The following is a 23279-nucleotide window of genomic DNA, read 5'->3' on the forward strand; positions in this document are numbered from 1 at the left end:
TACACTTCATATAACATGCAAAGTCTATATACACTGAATACAACTAAAATAGAAAATGGAATTTCCCATTTTTTGACTATCCTGCTTTATTCATTCTTTTTCAATAAGGACCAACGTGACCTAACAGATGTAGGTACGAAACATTGGGACTTATTTTTTTATTTTATACACATATTGGTAGTTGTCAACACTGGTGATATAATTTTGAGCTGGATCCAGTTGGATGCAAAGTGCCCACATTTCACTACCTGGAAACACCCAATGCTTGCCCACACCATCTCTCCTCCAACTCTTAAAAGTAATTTTAAATTCTAAATTACCTGTATTGAATTTAGAACAGTTTTTGAAAGCTTTCGATTATATTAATATGATTAATAATAATGTATTATCCGTCCTTGCTATCTTCTTTGTACGTTCATGAAAACCCATATTGGTTGTATTTATCATCATCACTGATATGAATGTTTTGACGTAGAGCTACAAGACAACAATGTTATTAGAAAGCAGAGAAATATGTCTTACACAAATAAAATTGTAAATAAGCAACTGGGAGAGCATGTAAATAAATGAGCGAAAATTATGCTGCATAAATTATACAATACAGTAAATCTGTTGGCTCTGAGTTAACAATAATTTTCATTATTCCTTTGTTTTCCAGGTGCTCCAAGCATCCTGAATGCCCAGCTTGAAACTTCCCATAGCAGTAATGAGACGAAGTTCCTTGAGAATGAAATGAAGTGAAATGTATTTTTAAACTACAAAAGGCTCTGAGAAGATACGTGTGTTAGTTTGTTCAGTACCTGTATGCTTGTTGAATTTTTCTTGTTGACAATAAATTTACAGCAGTTATGTCACTTCTTTTATTCTTAAGTATACCGAGGAGCAGTGGCAGCGATTGGGTTCTAAAACTGGGGGCGCAAGGTGCCAAAATTGGAGGGACAACGACAGTTTACTTTCCTTTGGAAGATAAGTTTTAGCGTAGTGCGGTGCCAAAAGTGGCAAGAAGTGGGGAGCACCGGCTCCCCTCGCCCCCCTAATCGCTGCCACTGCTGAGGAGTTTCTGAATGTATAACATACAAAATGATTCTTATTAATAGTGTGTATTTGTAATTGCACTTCAATACATACTCCAAACCAGTAAAATTGCATATATTACGTAAATAACTACTATATTTTCTTAAATTGGTAGTTTTTTTTCTTGCCAATATATGATTGATGTGTTAATTGATTTGGTTTATCTTATTTCGCTTTTCAACCAATTGTTGACTAATTGCGAAGGTATGGATGTGTGATGATATGATGAAATTGTTGAAGGGACACTCGCAAAGAACACCCATGCAAGGGCTGGGATTTGATCCTAGGACCCCTGACATTGTAGCATGACCAGTCTGCCACGAAAGTTGGGGCCAATGTAAGAAACATAGTGTTTGTTTGTTTAATATATGCAGGTTTTGAAGAATATAAAAGTAATTTGAGTTTCAGATGTGTTTTAAGTCCACTTTTATGCACGCGTAGGCTAATTGGGTCTTCAGTTTAAAGTGGGATCCAAACCACTATATGCCTCAACTGGTATTGAACCTGGGAGTCATTAATTAGAAGTAGATATAAAAACGAATTAGACTATATAAATGTTACATGTTCGTTTTCTACAACTTGATCAAGTGAGGTTAAATGGTAATGATTCACAATTACCAGAGTACTCAATGGAATTTGAGGTGGCCCGGCTGTATTGTGTAAAGAAAAGAAAGGTAATTTGTATTTGTATTATTTCAATCTACTGATAATGGTTGCAAGAATAAACAAAAGCCAGTGAACAATTGAGGGAAAGCACTCTAGTGTAAGGTCATCTCTTGATAGGTGTGGTAAAACTGGCTGCCTCAGGTGCACAAATTCTGTGCTCAGGGAATTTTTCATAGCAGAGATGTCCTTTCTGCTCCTCATCTGCAGAGCACTCCCTTCGTCACAGGCCAGTGGCACATTCAGGATAGCTACTCACCAAGAATTTCTTGAATTCCGGGAATTCTGCATTAATTTTGCTCCGTTGAGGTGAAAAATTGCAACTTTCTTTAATCCAAATCCATTGAATTTATACGTATTTATAAATGCCCTGAGGTAAGTTTTTCACAGTTTAGATTTTATTTTTATCAAAGAAGGAAAAGAAAGCTGTGTGGAAAATAAAACAGAATTCTCTCAACCTGTTTACTTAGAGTGTTCTGCAAAGGACACTAACAATCTGACAGACAGAAGATTATTGCAAGGCAAGATATATTGAAGTTAATTAGGTAAATTTAAGTTTGAAATTCTTATACAATTAAATATTTTTTTGTAAATTATAGGGATGTGACGAAGCTGAAAATTTACTGATGTCGATGTACTCACCGATAATTTTTGGAACCGGTGCCGATATTTAACCAATTCCGATACATAACATTATTAAACAGAAATGGGATGTTATTTTCTGCATGACAAAAATAAATTTGCTATGTTCATTTCTATGGCATATCATATGTATATACATATATATTCTCAAGAGATGCGAATGTACATTTGCATTTATAAAAGGTTATGTGAACCTAGAGATTTAACATTAGTACACAAGCAGTTTTTTGAAACACTGAACACTTAATCACTGAATACTGATGCAGCAGGTATGCCCAAGTATTTTCTCAGCACTTGCTTCACGTTTGAATACTCATTTTTGAATTTCCAATGCAACAGCAGATCCTGGTTCAGCAATGTACTGTTTTATTTCCAATTTATAGTTAGGTTGATCCTCTGAATGAGAGTTTGCAATAATTTTATTACAAAAACTTTACAATAATGACGAATCATAACCAAATTTTCAATAAATCTTATAAAACTAGGATATAAAACTTGTTAGAAGGTAAAACTCTAGTATAATCTGTACCGGTTTAAATATCGGATTTTTACCGATTCCGATACCAATATGTCAATTTCTGCCGATTTTCATACATATGTAATCGGCTTCGGCACATCCCTAGTAAATTAGTATATCTCATAACATTTGTGAGTTTTGTTTTTAAATGTATTTTGGGTCTGAGTATGTGAAATGGCAAATACAGTTGAACCTGAGTTATACGTATGTCAAGGCGAAGAGAGAATACTATGTATAATGGAGAATGACGTGCAAATCATTTTTAGATAACATGTCATATCATTTTGGCTGTGGAGGAAACATGATCGTTTGACAACAGTGCATGTCCTTGTGTAGGAGCAAAATACAAGTAGGTGATATGGGTGATATGCACAAGGTTAGCCACTCAATAAGAACAAATATTTCTTATCAGAGAAGATAACAGCTTATTACATGAAATGGTGTAATTTCATCCACACGCTGATATATTTAAGCACCAGACAAGGAAGGTACAACTGCAAATTCGTGCTAGGTTCTTCATTGATCAAGGCTTTCTTTTTCTTGAGACACTTCCCAGCATATAAAATAAAACTGAAACTTACTTCCATTTATTGTAGAGTGGAACTGTCAACTTTATCACTATGAAGCCTTACGTCGAATTTAAAAATGGAATGCAAATGCCAATTATTGGACTTGGAACATATCTGGTATGTACATTTCATGTATATTTAATTAGGCTGTGACTATTTACAATTCATGATGGGTTAAAACAAGGAGATGCATTATCTCCATTGCACTTTAATTTTGCCTTAGAATATGCTGTAAGGAAGGTAAAAGAAACTAAAGAAGGACTAAAATTAAATGGTGTGACTCAGTTGTTAGCATATGCAGATGATGTAGACTTGCTGGGGGATGATGTGAATACAATTAAGAATAATGCTAAAATATTTTTCAAAACTGCTAAAGAGATAGGTTTGGAAGTTAACAAAGAGAAAACTAAATATATGCTTACAGGTCGAAACCAAGTGTTAGGTAATAATCAAAATCTAATTATTGATAACAACTCGTTTGAACCAGTTTCCAAATTCAAATACTTAGGAGTAATATTAACAAATGAAAATTATATTAAAGAGGAAATAAAAAGTAGGCTTAATTCAGGAAATGCATGTTACTTCTCTCTTCATAAACTTTTGTCTTCTCGTTTAATATCTAAGAAACTAAAAGTTAAAATATACAAAACAGTAATTTTGCCTGTAGTATTATATGGATGTGAAACTTGGTCCCTTACATTGAAAGAAGAACATAAATTGAGAGTATTTGAAAATAGGATCCTTAGGAAAATCTTGGACCTAAAAGGGATGAGGAGACAGGTGAGTGGAGAAGGTTACATAATTTAGAACTACATAATTTGTATTCATGTCCAGATATTATTAGAATAATTAAATCAAGAAGACTTAGGTGGGCAGGCCATGTGGCACGAATGGGAGAAAAAAGAGGAGTTTACAGGATTCTTGTTGGAAAACCTGATGGTAAGAGACCTGTAGGAAGGCCAAGACGAAGAAGGAGGGACAATGTTGAGATGGGCCTAAGGGAAATCGGTAGGAATGGAAAAGAGTATATAGAACTTGCTCAAGATAGGGAAAGATGGAAGGCCTGTGTTGCTGCAGCCATGAACCTTCGGGTTTAAGAAGGCTAGGGAGTTAGTTAGTTAGTGACTATTTTCACCAGGTGGTGAGAATAGCAAGTAGGGCAATTTTCACCAGGTTCTGAGGGCCTCTCCGATGGTGCAGTGGTAGCATCGTCGCCTTGTAATCAACGGGTCCCGGGTTCGATTCCCGGTGGAGGCACATAGTGGTTCGGATCCCACTTTAAACTGTAGGTCCAGTCCCTATTAGCCTTACTGTGCATAAAGTGGACTTAAAACACCAAATCAATGCAATCTAATCACCAGGTTCTGAGAACAGTATGTGTGGCTATTTTCACCAACAAAAGTAATTGCTGGAATCATACCATAACATTGTATTTTATCTTATTACATTTATTGGCAGTTGCTGAACTTGCAGGTAAGAAGTTATTTAAAATGGGTTCGTCTCCTATTGTCAACATATAGTGAGAACAGCAGAAAGTACTGAAGACCAGAAATTACATGATCAGGTGTTGGGAAGTATTTACAGCTAACTAACTAACTCTCTAGCCTTCTTAAACTCGAAGGTTCATGGCTGCAGCAACACAGGCCTTCCATCTGTCCCTATCCTGAGCAAGATCTATATACTCTTTTTTCATCCCTACCGATTTCCTTTAGGTCCATCTCAACGTTATCCCTCCATCTTCGTCTTGGTCTTCCTGCCGGTCTCTTACCATCAGGTTTCCCAACAAGAATCCTGTAAAGTCTTCTTTCCTCTCTCATTCGTGCCACATGGCCTGCCCACCTAAGTTTTCTTGATTTAATGATTCTAATAATATCTGGACAAGAATACAAATTATGTATTTACAGAGGTAATTTTAATGCAAATAGCCCTAAACCTGACCTGCCTAGCCTAACAATAAAAGCATTTAGAAATGTAATTTCCCTTCATACTTAGTTCATGTGACATATTAGCAGCAACGGTCTTTATCAGAACACCTTGCAGTATTTTTACAACTCCATAACATGCAGAAAGAAAGTCCTGCACGAAAGTAAATGCTCACAGACGTAAATTTCATACACATACAACTAGAGAACTACTACACACATCTGTGTAGTAGGACAGAGCAGGTTGTAGATCATGCTCATGTGCAGCTTCAAATATGGTGAAAATAGCTGAAAGGCTAGCTTCTCCTGGTGAAGATAGTCACTTCCATTTAATTTACACTATGTTAGGTCAAGCAAACAAAGTAACTCCCTCCTCCTTCATTATCAATTTATCTCTGGACAGGGTAAAGGCAACATCTCTTAATTAATCAAACGTTAAGAATAAATGTGTCGTCTCTGATATTGTTATGTCAAAAATTGTGTTTTTGTGCTTGTAAGAAACGTAAACTATGAGGGTGAATCAAATATGAACGAGCCTTGATTGGCTAAGCGTCGGAATGGGTAGCAGGGTGTGATTGGGCATGTGCGGCCAGTAGGTGGGGCTGTTGTGAGTCAGGAACAAGAACAGCCGGCGTGTCGCATGCTTCGTTTAGTAGCTCTCACGATGAGTGAGCAGAGTGTGCCAGTGTCTGTTGCGCAACGCATAATCATCAAGTTCCTCACCCAGGAAAACGTCAAACCGGCCGAAATTTACCGGAGACTGCAGGCCCAGTTTGGGAATGGTACCCTCTCATGGGCAAGAGTGAAGGTGTGGTGTAAGGAATTCCAGCAAGGCTGTGAACATGTTGCAAATGAAGTGCACCCCCTTTGTCCTCGCACCAGTGTGACGAATAACAACATGGCTCGTGTTCGTGAGCTTGTTGAACAGGATCGCCGGGTCACTGTGAAGCAAATTGCAGCAGAACTTGGTGTGAGCTATGGAAGTGTCCAATCAATCATCACAAAGCACTTGGGCTTCCGCGAAATCACAGCTCGGTGGTACCCAACCTGCTGAATGTTGCTCAAGAAGATGACCAAGTTCGCATTGCTCGCCAGCTTCACACTCATTTTGACGTGGAAGGGGAAGCGTTTCTGCATTGCATCATTACCTGTGACGAGACATGGGTGCATCATTACACCCCAGCATCCAAGCGTGCCAGCATGGAGTGGAGGAGGAAAGGCGAAGGAAACCCCGTGAAGGCCAAAGTTCGGTTGTCTGCGGGGAAGGTGTTGGCCACGGTGTTTTGGGACTGGAGGGGGATCCTACTGGTGGATTTCTTACACGAACATCGGACCATCAACGCCCCCTACTACTGCGGCCTCCTGGATTAAGTTAAGGTGCAGTATCAATGCAAACGACGAGGCTGTCCCATCCTCCAGGTCTTGTTCCTCCACGACAACGCCAGACCCCATAGAGCAGGTGTTACGCGGCATAAACTGGTGGAAATGCACTGGGAACCGCTTCCGCATCCACCGTACAGCCCAGACCTTTCACCATGTGATTTTCGCCTGTTCGGACCCCTCAAAGAAGCACTTGGGGGCGAGCGATTTGCGACCAACGATCAGGTGGAAACCTTTGTGCGCAACTGGTTGGCTACCCGCCCAGCTTCATTCTACGAGAACGGCATCAAGAACCTACCACAACGTTGGTAATGTATCACTAAGGGCAGAGACTATGTAGAAAAATAGGATGTGGCAATGTCTCTGTTTCCTTCAATAAATTTTGTTTTTCCGCACAAGGCTCGTTCATATTTGATTCACCCTCGTACAACAAAAATAATAATAATTACACGAGGATATTAGGCAGGTTGAGTTGCTTCATATTTCCCACTGAACTGTATATAGTTTAATGACATTTCCCCAGTTTCTTTTGGAGGAATCATACAGTTCAATAATTGCAGACATTTCCCAATGAATGGAGCACCTCAGGTTAATATTAATAACATACCGATATGTAAAGGAGTTACTACCACAAAATGAAGTGCCAATGTTACCTTCCATGTCCTGTGTGATTCATTGTGTCAGTCTTTTCATGATTTTTTAAAAATTAATTTAACAGGCTGAAGTAGAGGTTACTGAAGATGCCGTGACACGTGCACTGGAAGTTGGATATCGCCATATTGACACAGCTTACATGTACGAGAATGAGCAGCAAGTTGGGAATGCAATAAGAAAGTGGATCGAGTCTGGCAAAGGGAAACGGGAAGACCTTTTCATTGTTACTAAGGTAAATTTTGTTAACTTTGGTACTTGTGGTAAGAGTTCTGAATGTTTAATGATTTATGCAAGTCTTATAGGAGTAATAGTAAATGCTTTAGAGCTTTTTGACTTGTGGAGCCCTTCTTAGAATCTATTTCTAGTCATGAAGACATTAAGGGGCATGGGTGTGCCCCAGAGCTGCTTTTGCATTCACACTGACAGGAGGGTTTCTACATGAAACCATGATTTTCACTACCATACCCTACCAACACCTCAGCTGTAAGTAAAGCTGTAAGTAAACTCCTTGTCTCGAGGTTTGAGTACTCTCCCCAGATGCTGAAATTCCATATCTTACATAACATAATTTTTATGATTTATTGTTTACTGTAATCAGTAAACACACATTTTTTGTGAACTGAAAGCTAAAGTTAATAAAAATATCACTGGATATTTTTCCGTGCCGTTAGCACAAGTCATATTCTTTTCCACCTCTAGGTCATTGGAAGCAGTGTTTGGTCTGTTGCAGGTACTTCCTAGCTGAGCAATTCTGTTAAATACTTTTTTATAGATAATTTTATGTTCTTATCTACAACACTGTATTTTCAGAATACTGTAGGTAAGAAAAACACAAGCAATAAAAAGCATCCCTTATATTGGGCAGGACCCCTTGAGACACTGGTGCACCATAGAGCTTGTGGGGTCATTAGTTATGCTATTGACCTGGAATTTTATTGTTGTTTGACATTGTTTCTGTTTAAGAACAGCAAGACTTTATCGAATAATCCACAAGAAAGAAGAAAACTCATTTAATTATAAGCCTGCACCATATGTTTTCGTACACCTTTACCTCTTCACAAATTATTAATGAAAAGAGCAAGAACACTACAGGTACAGAACTTGAGAAATGTTGTCTCACAGTGCATGTTGTTGCAATTGTCTCTTTGAAGCCTTATAAGTTATAAAAGTGACATTTATCGAATAACGTATATAATTACATAAGAAACTCTGTAATTGAATCTGAAATAGTATGTTGCAATTTTGCAGTACCGAACATTCAATTCCTGAAGGAGTAGAGGAATGGTTTTTGTTTTCCCATTGTTACAGTTTCACTATGAAATGGTTCCTCAGTGCTGTATTTGAAACTTGAAGTAAATTAAATAAATAAATTCTCAATCCATGTCTATAATAGGGGATACCCTTGCTTGCATCCGCCCATGCCTGCAAATTACAATGTGTTCAAAGGAAAAATTGTACTGATGTAGGTTGAAATTCATATGTTATTAAAATTTGGCAGCAATCTAACATTCATGAAATTGCAGTTCTTTTTCTTTTTTCAATTGAGTATATTAAACTTTCAATGTGGAAGCTGAAGACAAGTATTGACATGGTATGAGTTGTATTTAAAAGGTAAGAAATTTATAAATATAAGAATATGAGCCATGAGAGTTTCATTCCATTGTATTTATTGCATCTAATTTTGTCGTGCGATTGAATTTGGACACTAAAATATTTCCTTGCATGTTATACATGATCTGTGTACAGAATACTGATTTTTAATTTTTTTTTCAGTTGCCGTTGTCCGCTATCCGTGCTGACCTTGTAGAGAAGTTTATACAATTGTCCCTGCAGAAGTTACAAATGGATTACGTGGACTTGTATTTGATACACACACCTATTGGTTTTAAGTATCAAGGAGATGACGTGCTGTTTCCCATGAATGCAGATGGTTCTTTTGCATTGGATATGAACACAGATCACGTAGCTGTATGGAAGGTAATAATTTGTCATTTTCATCATGGCACGTGCCAGCGGTGAAATAATGACGTTCTGTTTTGAGAGAAGGGTCGATTTTTACCTGTCACTGCTGTATTCCTTTATATATTGATGTTAATGCTTTCGTTACTTGTCTCCAAGAGAGTTGCGACTGTATTCTGGACAATGGGGCAGGGGCACATGGCGAGACCCCGGAATAGGCAACCTGGTGACAATACAGTAGTCTGAAAGACAGTGCCTTGAAGAGTGAATAATGATGTGGGAGGCCGGTAGAAGTCAGGAGTAGTGTGACTAGTGTGCCATTTTGCGGGCAACCTGTGTGGCATCACTGACATATCATGGAGTGTGATTACCACAGGCAGAGGTGGACTGTGTGGTTCCTGTGGAAAGAAGGGAACAGGCCAGCAACCATTCACAGCAGATTGCGTGCAGTGTGTGTTGACAATGACCCGTCACGTGCGACAGTGTTTAACTGGGTGAGTGGATTTGCAAGTGGAAAGAAAAGTGTTGAGAAGAGGAAGAGCAGTGGTCGGCCGTCAACCACCCGGAATGACACGACCATTGCACGTGTTTCTGAGCTTATTGCCGAAAACAAGCACATCACGTTCGATGAGTTGGAACTTGAAGCCGGGCTCAATCGCCGCATGTTGCATCAAATTATCCATGGCAACCTGAAATTGTCAAAAATTTGTGCACATAGGATTCCACGATGTTTAACACTGGTACAGAAACGAACCAGAGTGGATAGATGAGCTGCTGTCACTCCACAATGCTGATCAGGATGGGTTCTTTGCACGGTTGGTGACTGGTGATGAATCTTGGTTTCATCATTACGTGCTGGAAATGAAGCAGCAGTTCATGCAATGGAAGCACAAGGGCAGTCCTGTACCCAAGAAATTCCGGTCCACTCGATCCTGTGGAAAGCAAATGGCAATGGTCTTCTGGGACGAACATGGCATCCTCATGGTGAATTTGCTCCCGTCGAACGTGACCATCAACAGCGATGTGTATTGTGCTTCTCTACAGAAGTTGTGTTGCTGGATACAGCAGTATCGCAAGGGAAAGTGGGCCAAGAACGTCCTGTTGCTTCATGTCAATGCTCGTCCGCATACCAGCCACCGCACTGAGGATAAGCTGAGATCACTGGGGTTCACTGTGTTGGCTCATCCTCCTTACTCACCAGACCTTGCACCAAGTGACTACGCCCTCTTCAATGAAATGAAGATGCCCCTACGTGGTGTCAGATTTCCGGACAATGATGCCCTCCAAGCAGATGTCAGAGACTGGGTATGTGACATCCCAAGATATTGGTACTGTGCGGCCATACAAAAGCTACCAGAGAGGTGGCAACATTGCATCGCTCTTCAGGGAGAATACGTGGAAAGGGCTGAAACCTAACCTTGGAGCCTGGACCATCCACGACATGGTACATGTCATTAGTCTAAATCATTTGTAAATGCCCCTCGTACGTATAGAACCCTACCTGCCTATAACACCTTGAGGTGATATCTCCTGACCTGCTTTGGCAAGTCAATATACAATTGAGGAACAGTGTAGCACAAACACACACACTAGGACAGTGGCCTTCAACGTTTTTTCCTATAAGGTGCAGACAGACTGCATGTTCATAAATGAGCTTTACAAATAACTGGTTTCTGTTGTTCAATATGCATTCACTTACTGTACTCTCATGAAAGAAGGGGATGAATTGCAAAGAACTCTGACACATTCTGAATTGAGGTTAGTCACTGCAACGCAACAAATTAACATAATGAAACAAGGTTGTGTGATATTTGTTTAAAAATTACACACATATTAACCATTCATACATGATTGTTTTTCCTTCAGTAGCATGTGAATATTTGCCTTGAAGTTTGATGAGGCTAATAGACAGTTTTCAATGTGTGTGTCGGTCAACTTTGATTCCACATACTTCATTTTGGAAAAGAGCTATTCACATCCAAAGAGCTGGTAAATAGAGAACAATAAACAGGGCATGATTGTACAGAACAGGAAATTCCCTGACTCTTGAGTTCACTGCTTCCCATTATTTACTTAATCTTTGATTTTATTACGGGCTTTAGCAGTTCCATTAATCACAGCCAGAGGGTGCCATGCACCCTGCGGGTTGAAAACCTCTGAATTAGGTAAACCGTACCCTCCCAATTATTCAGAGCCCGACAATTGCACCTAAGTGGAATGCAGTACAAGAGGAGCTTGCACAAATATTTACAACTGTAAGTGTGATCTTGGCTGGTTAGGGGCCTCCCCGATTGTGTCGTTGCCTTGTAATCAAGGGGTCCCAGGTTTGATTCCCGAGGGACGCACATTGCACAGTGGTTCGGATCTTTCTTTAAACTGTAGGTCCAGTCCCGATTAGCCTTTCTGTGCATAAAGTGGACTTAAAACAAGAAATCAATCAATTGGCTAGTTATGACATGCTGAAGCCATGGCTACTGCTAAATATTCTTCCCAGGCATTCTTCTACACCAATTTAATTTCATTAGAGTGATGCGTGATCCGTGCCATCAATGCAGGTCTACGTGCCCAGGCTACTTAACGTGGTGAAACTGATGTCACTACTGAACAATCCTTTCGAACTTTACTGCTTACATTGTGTTCGGGGAGTACCTACATATGACTGGTTCTGAGTCAGAGTGATGAAAGGTGATGGACATGAGTGAAAAGTGCTCCTTCTGTACGGCATCTTCAGAAACATGACATCCTGACAACCTTGAATATTCAATTACTGCAAATCCGACGTGACCTGGCAGGCGTGAAATTTTTCTACAAAATCATCAATGGAAAATTTAGATCAGAATTTCTAATCACAGAATTCAACTTCAGAGTGCCCTCTCGATCAACCCAAAACACTCAATTGTTCCACAACCCTACCACTAGGCTTTCTCTTATACAGCGTTCTCTGTTCCACAGGCTGCCCCAGTTCTATAATAAACTGCCCACAAATATTGACATTTTCTCTCCGGAAACCATCTTGACTTATTTTTGTGTATCTAATACAGTTTCAGTGTAAAATGGCTATTATAAATGCTACATCTGAAACTTTTAATAAGTAAATAAATAAAATATCCCTCAAAGGGTATTAAAAGGGCATAATTACTGTGAACCAGTGGCTAATGTGGATGTAAGAAGTGAATTAATAACTTAATCAAAGTTTCTGAAGTTCCACAGGGTTACTGTCGTGAAGATTTCCAGGAACAAATCAACAATAACCATTTACTATTTACTGATGATCATTTCCAGTTAATAGAAATCCAGCTCAGTAGGCAAGCACATTTTAGTGGTCAACCAAAGTTCCTGGGTTCGAGTCCTGGCATAGGTGATCTTTGCTAGTGTACATTTGTAAATTCCATCTAATCATCACTCATCCTTATTGTTGAGTTTAGCCAAAAGTGACTGAAATGCAACATAACATAACAAAAATTCAAACACAAAATACTAGGGCTGGTATAAAATTTACTGATACCAATAACTGATATTTCACTTATCCGATACAAAATTCCAAATGGTTCTTTAGAACCTGAATTGTTTACTGACCACCTTAATGTACCTAGTATGTTAGTATTGCAAAAGAAGATGCATATTTAGCAGAGTGGCTACTCACTGGGAATTCCTTGAATTTTGGGAATTATGCTTGAATTATTGAACCCAGAAATTCTGCATGAATTTTTCTCCATACATGTGAAAAATTGCAAATTTTATTAATCCAAATCCCATTTAATTTATACATATTTATTAATGCCCTGAGACAAGTTTATCACAATTTAACTTTCTTTTTTATCGAGAAATTCTTGTACAATTAACATTTTTTCATAGATTAGTACATCCCACAATGGTTGTGACTTGTGTTTGTAGATGTATTTCGAGTCTGAGTATGTGAAATGTCAAATGTGACCTCAAATTTAGACATTTCCTTTAAAAAGTACAGAATTGAGATTACTTGTTTATATCCATAATAATTGTAACAAAAAAAGCTGAATATTGGACTAACTTAAAATATATATTGATAACTATGTATATCGGATTGGTAAAATTATCTGTAATTTAATGCGTACACTTATATCGGCCAATACCAATAAAATACCAGTTAATTTAATCTGCCCCATCTATAAAAGATTTCTAGCACTTGTCCCATTGATAAAGTTGAGTGACGACTACTTTCTTGCACTATTTACTTAAAGGCAATGGAAGCCCAAGTGGATGCAGGGAGAGCCAAGGCCATCGGAATATCCAATTTCGACATCCGGCAGGTTGAGCGCATAGTGAAGAATGCACGAATCCCTCCAGCTAATATTCAGGTGGAACTCCAGCTTTACTACCAGCAGAAGCCTTTGAGGGAGGTGTGTGAGAAGCATGGAATCACTGTCTGTGCATATGGACCTTTTGGATCTCCAGGAAGAAAGGAGTTCTACACTAAACTTGGACGCCCGTGAGTTTTTTCTTTCTCAGGAAATATCTCTCTCTCTTCCCCCCTCTCTCTGTGAACAGCAAGGTCACTCATTTACCTATTAATACTAATAGTGACTACTATATTCAAACAAACTCTCAATTTCATTGCTGTGGGTTGAACTGGACCTTGACACACAGCATCAAGAGGTTAATTGAAGGGCTCGGGAGTAAAACGTGACATTTTGGTCATTATTCAGTTATAAAGTAAAAAGCCTATAAAGTCTCAGCCAAGTTTAAATCTCTGGTAGTTTCTAGGAATGTGATGGCTGACAACTAACAGGCATTCATGGAAATCACAGCTTTGTACTCTTTTTCCCCAGCTTGTGTATTGATATTTCAAAATTCATTCCTTTCATGTGCATTATAATGAAATCGTATTGCTTTTTCCAGTGCACCTACAGTGCCACCTGTTCTGACTGACCCAACAGTTCTTTCACTCGCTAAGAAGTATGGGAAGACTCCAGCACAAATCCTGCTGCGTCATCTCACTCAGAATGGAATTGTTACCATTCCCAAGAGCACCAACTTTGAACGCATCAAAGAAAACTTCCAGGTGAATATTGTGTTTAGGGAAGCGTTCGAATTGCAAGTTGGTTCTTTTTTTTATTATTATTTTTAGGGATAACTTGCATGCATTTAGTTGCATGCATTTATTGATTAGGTGAATGAATTATTCAGGATCTTACAGAACATTTGCATCTTTATATTAAATCTGTGAAATATTGATTATCTGTATGTTTACTTTAGTGGTATTGTCAAGAATTTCATATTGACTCATGCAAAATTTTGGGTTCTCTGAATTACATCGAGTATGAAGTTCATTACAGAAAGTTTCGAAGGAGAAAAAGTAAAAAAGACACTATACATGACTGATGGAATTTTGAACCAATTCTGTTGATGTGAAACACAACTTATTTTTTAAAACATAAGCCTCCTACAAAGAATACATAAAAGTATTGTATGGTGTATCATTTCTTTCCATGTTCAATTTCAAGAGAATTATGCAGGCTCATCTATAACTCGAATCTGGGCCAGATATCAAGATTTGAGTCCTGGTTGAGTGTGCATTTTAAATTATGTAATGTTTGGTTGACATTCATATTGTATCTTTTTCATTGAAACCTTAATATTTTATGAAGAGGTTTTCTCTGGATATCAACCAGTACACTTCTGGAAATCGTCTGTTTAATATCCTTCTTCATTTGTTGCTAGGAAAGGATCAAGAATTTTAGTCTTACACATGAAGAACATCTTCAGATGGCAGAAATGCTTGTCCATTTCCTTCTTCTCATGCCTGAAGAGATACTGGTAGTCTAAAACATTGGAATGTAAATGTTTATGCACATTCCTTCCTTGTAATGTTGTTACACTCTTTCTAACAGGGAGTGGAAGTAAAATGTTTTTTATTTATTTTTTAATTTTTTTTTGAGGATATGTCTTTTAGGCATATTTCACATGGAAGTGATAAGTGACATGTTACTTGAGAAGAAACCACACTGTAGTGATGTGACACATGTCACTCCTGTGTGAATTCTCGCTTAGAATATTTTTTTTCTTTCTGAAAAATCAATAAAGAGGATTACAGCACTCTTTCTTGAAAGTTATTCATAAGAGTCATGGAAAGATACTCTAGCATAAGTATGTTTGTGCTTATGTATCTCGTGTTATGAAGGATTTGTTGTCACCTGCAGGCCAACACAGCAGTAAAAAGCATTCGTTATACATTATACACATTAATCAAAATGCTTTCTATTGCAGATTTTTGATTTTGAACTCACTGGGGATGAACTGAAGCAGCTCAATAGCCTTGACAAAGGGGCAGAAGGAAGGGGCTTTGATTTTAGTAAAATGTGAGTATCTTGAGTTATTGTGATGATAACTATGTTTGTTTTTACCCCTCAGGTTACTACACAGTGTATATGAATACTTCACAATCTCATGATGTTAGTTTTGCAGTTTCTGGTTGTGGAAAGAATATATATATATATTTTTTTCAATGCACCAATTTGAGACATTTTTTCATCAACTCCTTTAAACCTTTCCAATCAAATTTTTCCGCCACCTTCATACTCTCCAGCTCTTATTTATATAGGCGGAAAAAAGGTTGGTGGATTACTTGTAACCAACCACAGATTTAAAAGAGAAAAACTTAAATATGAACTCACCTGATGATTTTAATGCCTATTTTAGGTTACATAAAAATAATTAGTGTTTTTTGTTTCTAATTATTTTGAGTGTGATTCTTCTTGAAGCAACCTCCAGGATGGAGTCCAGGTTTCCTGTTGCATATCTCACAGTAGAAAATGGTTTCTCTTCCTCCTTTCTCATTTCTTCTGCTGCAACCATTCAGTCCTCTGTTGATTTTTTTCATTTTGCACTAGAAAAATCCATATTTCCATTTAGTCTTTCCTCACTGACCTCAAAAATCTTCATCAGTTACATGTTTTATCTCTCCCGTTTTCCTACTAGCACTGTGCAAATACAACGCACGATCATGTGTTCACATCAAAGCACATGGCCAGCCAAGAAACACAAAGTGTACAGCCTAAAGCCTGTTCCATCTGTTGGCTAAAGTTCGCACTACATGAAGAAATGTGTTGGACAGGCTCCGACAGTGGAGCAGACAAAAAAATGCAGAAAAATAAGATAGATATGTGTCTGATGCGGAACAGAAAATAATGATGTTGGACAAGGCTGACGTTGGATCAAAAGATTTGTTCCCTTATTGAATAACATCCCTGAGCCAACAATCAGTTGATGAGAGTTATATAGTTCCATTGGCGCAGTCAGTTTTATAAAAGAAAATACTGGATTTGTCAAAATTGTTGTAAGTAAATACAGTGGAGTCTCGATTTTATGTTTTTCAGGGGACCAATGTGAAAGAACTTAAAATGCAGGACCAAGGGTCACAGGTTCAAATTCCACTCGGGCTTGGTTGTTTGTGAATGCCCATTCATCAATTTCATCATCTCATCTCTCATCCCCATCTTCGCAAATTAGCCAAGAGGCACAAAACGCAAAATAAAATAAACTAAATCGAATTAAAATGCTGGATAATGTAAAATGAAGGAAAATTTTATAGCATTTTGCTCAACTGGGACCATGAAGATACCATGTACAATGTGGGAAAATGTACAACTGGGAATGCAAAATCAGGTTCCCACTGTAACAGTACTCAAGGAAAGCTATGTTCTCTATAATTAACATCTTTCCTTTCAAGATTGAGCTGGATCCAATTGTATGCAGAGTGCCAACATTCTGCTTCCTGGAAACACCCAATGCTTGCCCACCATCTTTGCGTCAACTATATAATTTTTTTATGCATTTTATGAAATTTAAAGTAATTTAAAATTTAAATGATATGTTTTGAATTTAGAACAGTTTTTGAGAGCTTTCGATTATATTAATATGAATAATAATAATAAATTATTCATCTTTGTTATCTTGTTTGTATGTTCATGTATTTATCATCACCACTGATGTGAATGTTTTGACGTACAGCTACAAGACAACAATGGTATTAGAAAGCAGAGAAATATGTCTGACACATGAAATTGTAAATAAGCAACTAGGAGAGCATGTAAATAAATGAGTGAATGTTATGCTGCATAAATTACACAATACAGTAAATCTGTTGGCTCTGAGTTATGATAATTTGCACTATTCCTTTGTTTTCCAGGTTCTCCATGCATCCTGAATGCCCAGCTTGACATTTCCCGTGGTAATAATGAACCAAAGTTCTTTGAAAATCAACAGAACTGAAATTTATTTTTAAACTACAAAAGGCTTTGATAAGATATGTATGTTAGTTTGTTCAGTACCTGCATGTTTGTTGAATTTTTCTTGTTGATAATAAATTTACAGCAGTTATGTCACTTCTTTTATTCTCAAGTATAATGAGGAGTTGATTGTAGAATATATAAAATGAATCTTTAGTATGCACTGCTTGTTGCACTTCAAAACAATATAATTTCATATATTACATAAACAGTGGACCTCGGTTTTATGTTTTTCAGGGAACCAAGCTGAAAAAACTTAAAATACAGGAAAATGTAAAATTGGGTAAAATTTTATAGCAATTTGCCATGTTGGGAGCATGAAAATTGAATGTACGAGGGAAAGTCAATATATAAGTCGCAAAACGAAATATATTCGAATTGCTGCAACGTTAAATTATTTTATGAATATCAGTCGTTGCACTGATCCTTTGCGCAAGTGTCGGTGTAGGTGGCAGCACCACCCTGTATCGTATACGTTGCTAGTAGTCACGTTCTCGTGCGGCGGTGAGTCATTCGAGTGCCAAGTGGGTAAGATGGCAGGTGTGTTAGCCGAGTGTACGCGTGGTGAGTAACGGGCCGGAAGGTGATGGTCACCATGTTGTGGGACAGTAAAGGCATCCTACTCGTGGAATTTCTGCCCCAGGGTCACACTGTCACTGCAGCCACATATTGCAGAACCCTGATAAAGTTACGGTCAGCCATTCGCAGGAAACATCCAGGTGCTTTGGGAGATGGAGTTCTTCTGTTTGATGACAACGCTCGTCCACACAGTGGTTCGCATACGGTCCCTAGGTTGGGAACCACTGTAACATCCTGCCTACAGTCTGGATTTGGCACCATCCGACTTTCTTCTCTTCGGTCCACTGAAGAATCACCTGGGTGGTCACCGGTTCCAGGATATGGTGGAGGTCCATCGGAAGGTTACCAGCTGACTACGACACCAACCACAAACCTTCGCTGCTGGTTGTGACATCCCCATGTATTTTGCCTCTATATAGGAAGCAAATTACGTGCGAACATCATACCACGCAGTGGATAGTTAGACTGGGCCCCTATTTTCCTAGAGCCATACAACTACGTACCTAGTAGTGAGAGCAATAGACCATATCAAGTAATTGTAAATTACAAGCAAAGGTATCTTTTCAATTTCATGTTTATTACAACCAAAGCATTAACAAGTAAATAGTAATAACTAATAACAAGAATTCTAACATCATTAACGTTTCTATAAATAGCCAGTAAATAATCTTTACTTCTTGGCACCTAGATTGTGTGTTCACCCCCTGTATATGTTGAAATAGGACAATATTAATTCTTTATATTAAGACACGTACTATTATTGGCCATAAAAAAAACTATGGAAGTTTAATTTTAAGAAAAAAAAAGTTTAATAGGTTAATTTTAGCCCTAATGGCCGATAACTAGACTAACACGGATTATGTTATTGATTAATTCATAGTTTAATTGAAATACTTTACTGTAGTAGAAATTTCCCAAATGTGTGTGTAGCTTCGCTACCTGAGACCAAGTGGTCGAGCAATTCTCCTGGCTCGGACACGAGGCCTCGATATTACATAGCGTGACGTCATAGCATGTGATGTAGCGTTGCCAAGTTTATCATACAGCTATGAAGTGGGGTGGTGATATGGCTTTGAGGGACTCGTGAAATGCTGCGACAAGTGCCTAAATGTTCATGGAGATTACATTGAAAAATTAACGACATTTCATCAGGTAACTATTTCAACTTTTCTTTCTATTCCATTTTGCAACTTAATAATGACTTACCCTCGTATAATGCGAGAAAGTGTTAAATCCGGGAACGTAAAATCCATGTTCCACTGTGTATGGAATCAATTTAGATCTTGCCAATGTTAGAAAAATGGTGTTCGTTTACTTCATCTATGGGATTTTATTGTTTTGAAGAATATAAGAATCATGTAGACTAAACAGTGTGTGTTCGTTTTCCATAACGTGATCAAGTGAGGTTAAACGGTAATGATTCCAATTGGTATTCTTTAGTAATTGTGAAGAACAAATATTATATACATACTTGTACTGTGTTTACAGCTGATTTTATTTTGGATGTACAGTGGTCTTGTCAGTAGGGTGTCTTACTGCCACTCGGGTTCGATTCCTGGGATAGGTGATCTAAGGTCGGAATTTTTCCGGACTTGTCCCTGCAGAAATCAGTTCTGGGGCTCACCAAACCTCTAATCAATGGGTACCTGGGGGCAATCCGGGGGTAAAGGCAGCCAGAGCATGGTGCTGATCACATCACCTCCAATGATCGAGAATGTGTGGAGCCCTACAACCACATTCCCTAAAATGTGCATTTGTGGGTAACTTTACCTTACGTAATCAGAGTTGGCCCAACTGTATTGTATAAAAAAAAAGTAATTTGTATTTGTTTCTAGTGAACAATTGAGGGGATACTCTCCAGGATGAGCAAATCCGGTAGCTTCCTTCAATATAGCCCTAAGTTTCACTGCAGTAGGAAATTCACCATTTGCTTACATATCAAATATAATATTATGCAATACCCCTTTATCAAAATCATCCAAGTGCATAACATTCTTTCGCCGGTTACAATGTTTGCCAGGCGGGCGAAAAGAAACTGACCCTGTATCACCGATCGACGACCTGGCTTCCTTCACAATAGTCTGAACTGTACGCAGACCTATCCCACATGCAGCCACTGTACGCTCCTGACATTTGGCAACACTGCTCTCTGACTAACACGAGGCACTGTTTGCACTGCGAGATTCACTTTGGAAGAACTGATACACTTTGTACACCATATCTCGTGCTTGTTTGTGTAGAACACGACACTTAGGTGTTTCTGTAGCCATCTTGCACACGTATATTGACAAATTTTTGTGAACTCACTGAAGAAACACGAACAGTCACAACGAAAAACAAACCGATTCTTACCGCTCGAAAAACAAAAGAACGACATCGCACGTTTTCCACGGCAGTCTGTACTTCCTCCTTTTGCTACTGCGCATCGAGGCTTGTTCAAGGTCAGCTGCTTTCATATAGCTCTTCGACTCTAGTATATATAATCATTTTCATATGTACCTGGAAATTAATGTTAATGAAGGTTTCACCAACAAATGTCGATAAAAATATATGTTCAAAGTGTATAAACAGAGCATATAATTTGTGTGAAAAGAGAAAAACATGCTGTTTCATGCAACATTGTTATTCGTACAGGCAAGAGTTTCAATCTTCCTCGCACACAGCGCCACCGCTATTCTGGCGATTTTGTGCAGTTTGCAACTTCATAACAAGTTTGAACATGCAGGCATGCTCCCCGTCAAGCGGAATGCTGGCGTAGGTATTGTCGTAGGCCTATCGTCTATCTATCAGCGTGTTCGAAATGGGCAAGGTGAAGGAACTTAGTTCCGATCTGAAGGATGTTGTTATAAATTTGGCCCTTAGAGGTTATTCGTTAAGAAAAATTGGACAAACAGTCAATAAATCACACTCCACAGTTCCGTCATTGCCTTGTAATCAAGGGGTCCTGGGTTCGATACCCGGTGGAGGCACAAGTGGTTCGGATCCCACTTTAAACCGTAGGTCCAGTCCCGATTAGCCTTATTGTGCATAAAGTGGACTTAAAACACCAACTCAAACTCAAACCAACTCAAACACTCCACAGTTCAATACATAATAAACAAATTTAGAGAGGAAGGTTCAACACAAAATGTGCCGAGAAAACCAAAAGAGAGACTGTTGAATAAACATGATGAACGCTTTATTTTAAAAAGAGTGCGAGAAAACCCCCGACTAAGTGTTCCTCAGTTACGACCGTTACTAGAAAATGTTGCTGGCAAGATGATGTCCGATCAAACTGTCTGACGTGCCTTGTGGAAGCATGCATATCATGGCAGAATACCACGAAAAAGGCCATATGTAAGTAAGGTGAATCTAAGGAATATACTTTCAATCGCGAAAGAGCACATCCATGGGATGTGGGATAGTGCCATATGTCAGACGAGTCCAAGATTAATATATACAGGTCAGATGGGATAAATAGGGTCTGGAGAAAATCAAATAAAGACAATGATCACATTAACACAGTTCCAACAGTTAAACAGGGTGGTAGGTCATTAATGATTTGGGGCTGTATGTCGTCCAAAGGTATTGGTATCATCCAGTTTATTGATGGTATCATGGATGCATATGTCTATTTGGACATATTGAAGAACAATGTAAAGAAGAGTGCACAAAAAATGGACATGCTGCCTATCTAAAGATTCCAACAAGACCCCTGGGGGGGTAAAGGCGGTCAGGGGCGTGATGCTGATCACATCACCCCCACTCACGACCTAATCAAGAAAGTGTGGGGCGTTACCTCCACACCCCCTATATGCCTTCATGGCGTGGTGCTATGCACAGGGGAGCACTTGACCTTTTTTACCTTTTTTCAATGACAGTAAGCATAAGGTGCGAATTAACATGAACTGGCTAATATGGAATGTGCCCAAACTAGTACAAATACCAGCTCAATGTCCAGAATTAAATCCCATTGAGCATTTATGGGCAATTTTGAAGAGGCGAGTCCATAAAGGAGGCGTAAAGTCCAAACAAGAGTTGAAAACTCTTGTGCAAGCCGAGTGAAATAAAATAAGCTCAGAAACATGTCGGAAACTGGTTAATTCTATGAAGAACAGGTGTCAAGCTGTAATTAAAGGCAAAGGATACACATCAAAGTATTAGAACTGTTAGTCAATTTGCTCTGAATATACTTTTTCTTTTATATTATTAAGTTATTAAGTGTATGAATAGAAAAGTTGTACAAAAAATGGCATGTTTCTCTTTGAGTTTCATTTAATTTATTATTGTCATTGGTTATACAGAATTTGGGTAAGATCTTATGTTCCTAATGATATTAGTTATTGAATTGTAAAGAAACAATTTCAAAAGAGTGTATTTCCTTTCAGATTTTAAAGCATTTTCTTTGAAAATCCATGTGTACGAATAAGAATGTTACATACTGTATTTGCTTGCCAATAAAGTCACTACAATAGAGCGACCGCAAACAATCGGTGAATAGGCTCCGTGCACCTCCCCCTTCTACAGTTCAACTCTGACCATAAGGTAGCATGCTCCACTCTGCCCCTCCCCTCTTCGGGGGTCTGTGATTCTACTAGAATCAAACATCTACACGACCGTCACAAGAGTAAGGCAATGTAATATTTTATTTTTAATTCAATTATGTGGCCCAGTGTTAACTAGGCCAAACGAAAAATTAGTTATAAACTCATCTTTTGCTCCCCTCCACGGAAATCTTTAGTAAAAGGCGAAAGATTTATACGTATTGAAGGGAAGCCAGAGTTAAATAAAAACATTTTTTTTTTTTTTTTTTTTTTTTTTTTTTTTTTTTTTTTTTTTTTTTTTTTTTTTTTTTGTCCTCGTTTTCCATTTAGAAGGGTACACCTTCTCTTTGGTAAGTGAATTGTTTCCATAAATGTTTTCCCCTTGCAAGGTGATGGTCTAAGTGTTTTCAGTAATGAAGTGGTACATATTTACTTATTCTGAGGGTAGTTCACTTAGATCTTATTTATGCAGTAGTGGGAAAATTACTTCTGTTAGGAAAGTAATAATTTGCTATGGTGCGGCATGTGTT

The 23279-nt window shown here is 38.3% G+C and overlaps 2 protein-coding genes and 1 non-coding gene across 3 annotated transcripts in view; 2 read left to right on the top strand and 1 right to left on the bottom strand.

The window, feature by feature from the left end:
- The window catches only part of LOC145999928 (aldo-keto reductase family 1 member A1-like), a 33337-nt gene extending 32494 nt beyond the window's left edge, over nucleotides 1-843 (top strand). The window contains exon 7 of the mRNA XM_083137212.1: nucleotides 659-843. Coding sequence (XP_082993338.1) covers nucleotides 659-689 — 31 coding nt within the window. The 3' untranslated portion in view covers nucleotides 690-843. The remainder of the gene's footprint in view (nucleotides 1-658) is intronic.
- A 2459-nt stretch (nucleotides 844-3302) lies between these two features.
- Nucleotides 3303-17732, top strand: LOC145999929 (aldo-keto reductase family 1 member A1-like). The gene is made up of 7 exons (XM_083137214.1): nucleotides 3303-3582; nucleotides 7486-7653; nucleotides 9195-9398; nucleotides 13601-13848; nucleotides 14259-14421; nucleotides 15627-15718; nucleotides 17548-17732. Exons 1-7 carry the CDS (start codon nucleotides 3517-3519, stop codon nucleotides 17576-17578), a joined length of 972 nt encoding a protein of 323 aa, XP_082993340.1. The 5' UTR covers nucleotides 3303-3516; the 3' UTR covers nucleotides 17579-17732.
- Nucleotides 17733-22870: 5138 nt separating this feature from the next.
- On the bottom strand, nucleotides 22871-22990 carry LOC146000641 (U5 spliceosomal RNA). Its single transcript, XR_014443515.1, has one exon. It is a non-coding gene; the product is annotated as a U5 spliceosomal RNA (small nuclear RNA).
- Nucleotides 22991-23279: the final 289 nt, after the last annotated feature.

Source organism: Lepisma saccharinum, chromosome 16 (genome assembly GCF_977018435.1).
Source record: "Lepisma saccharinum chromosome 16, izLepSacc3.1, whole genome shotgun sequence".
In the NCBI taxonomy this organism is placed as follows: Eukaryota; Metazoa; Arthropoda; class Insecta; order Zygentoma; family Lepismatidae; genus Lepisma; species Lepisma saccharinum.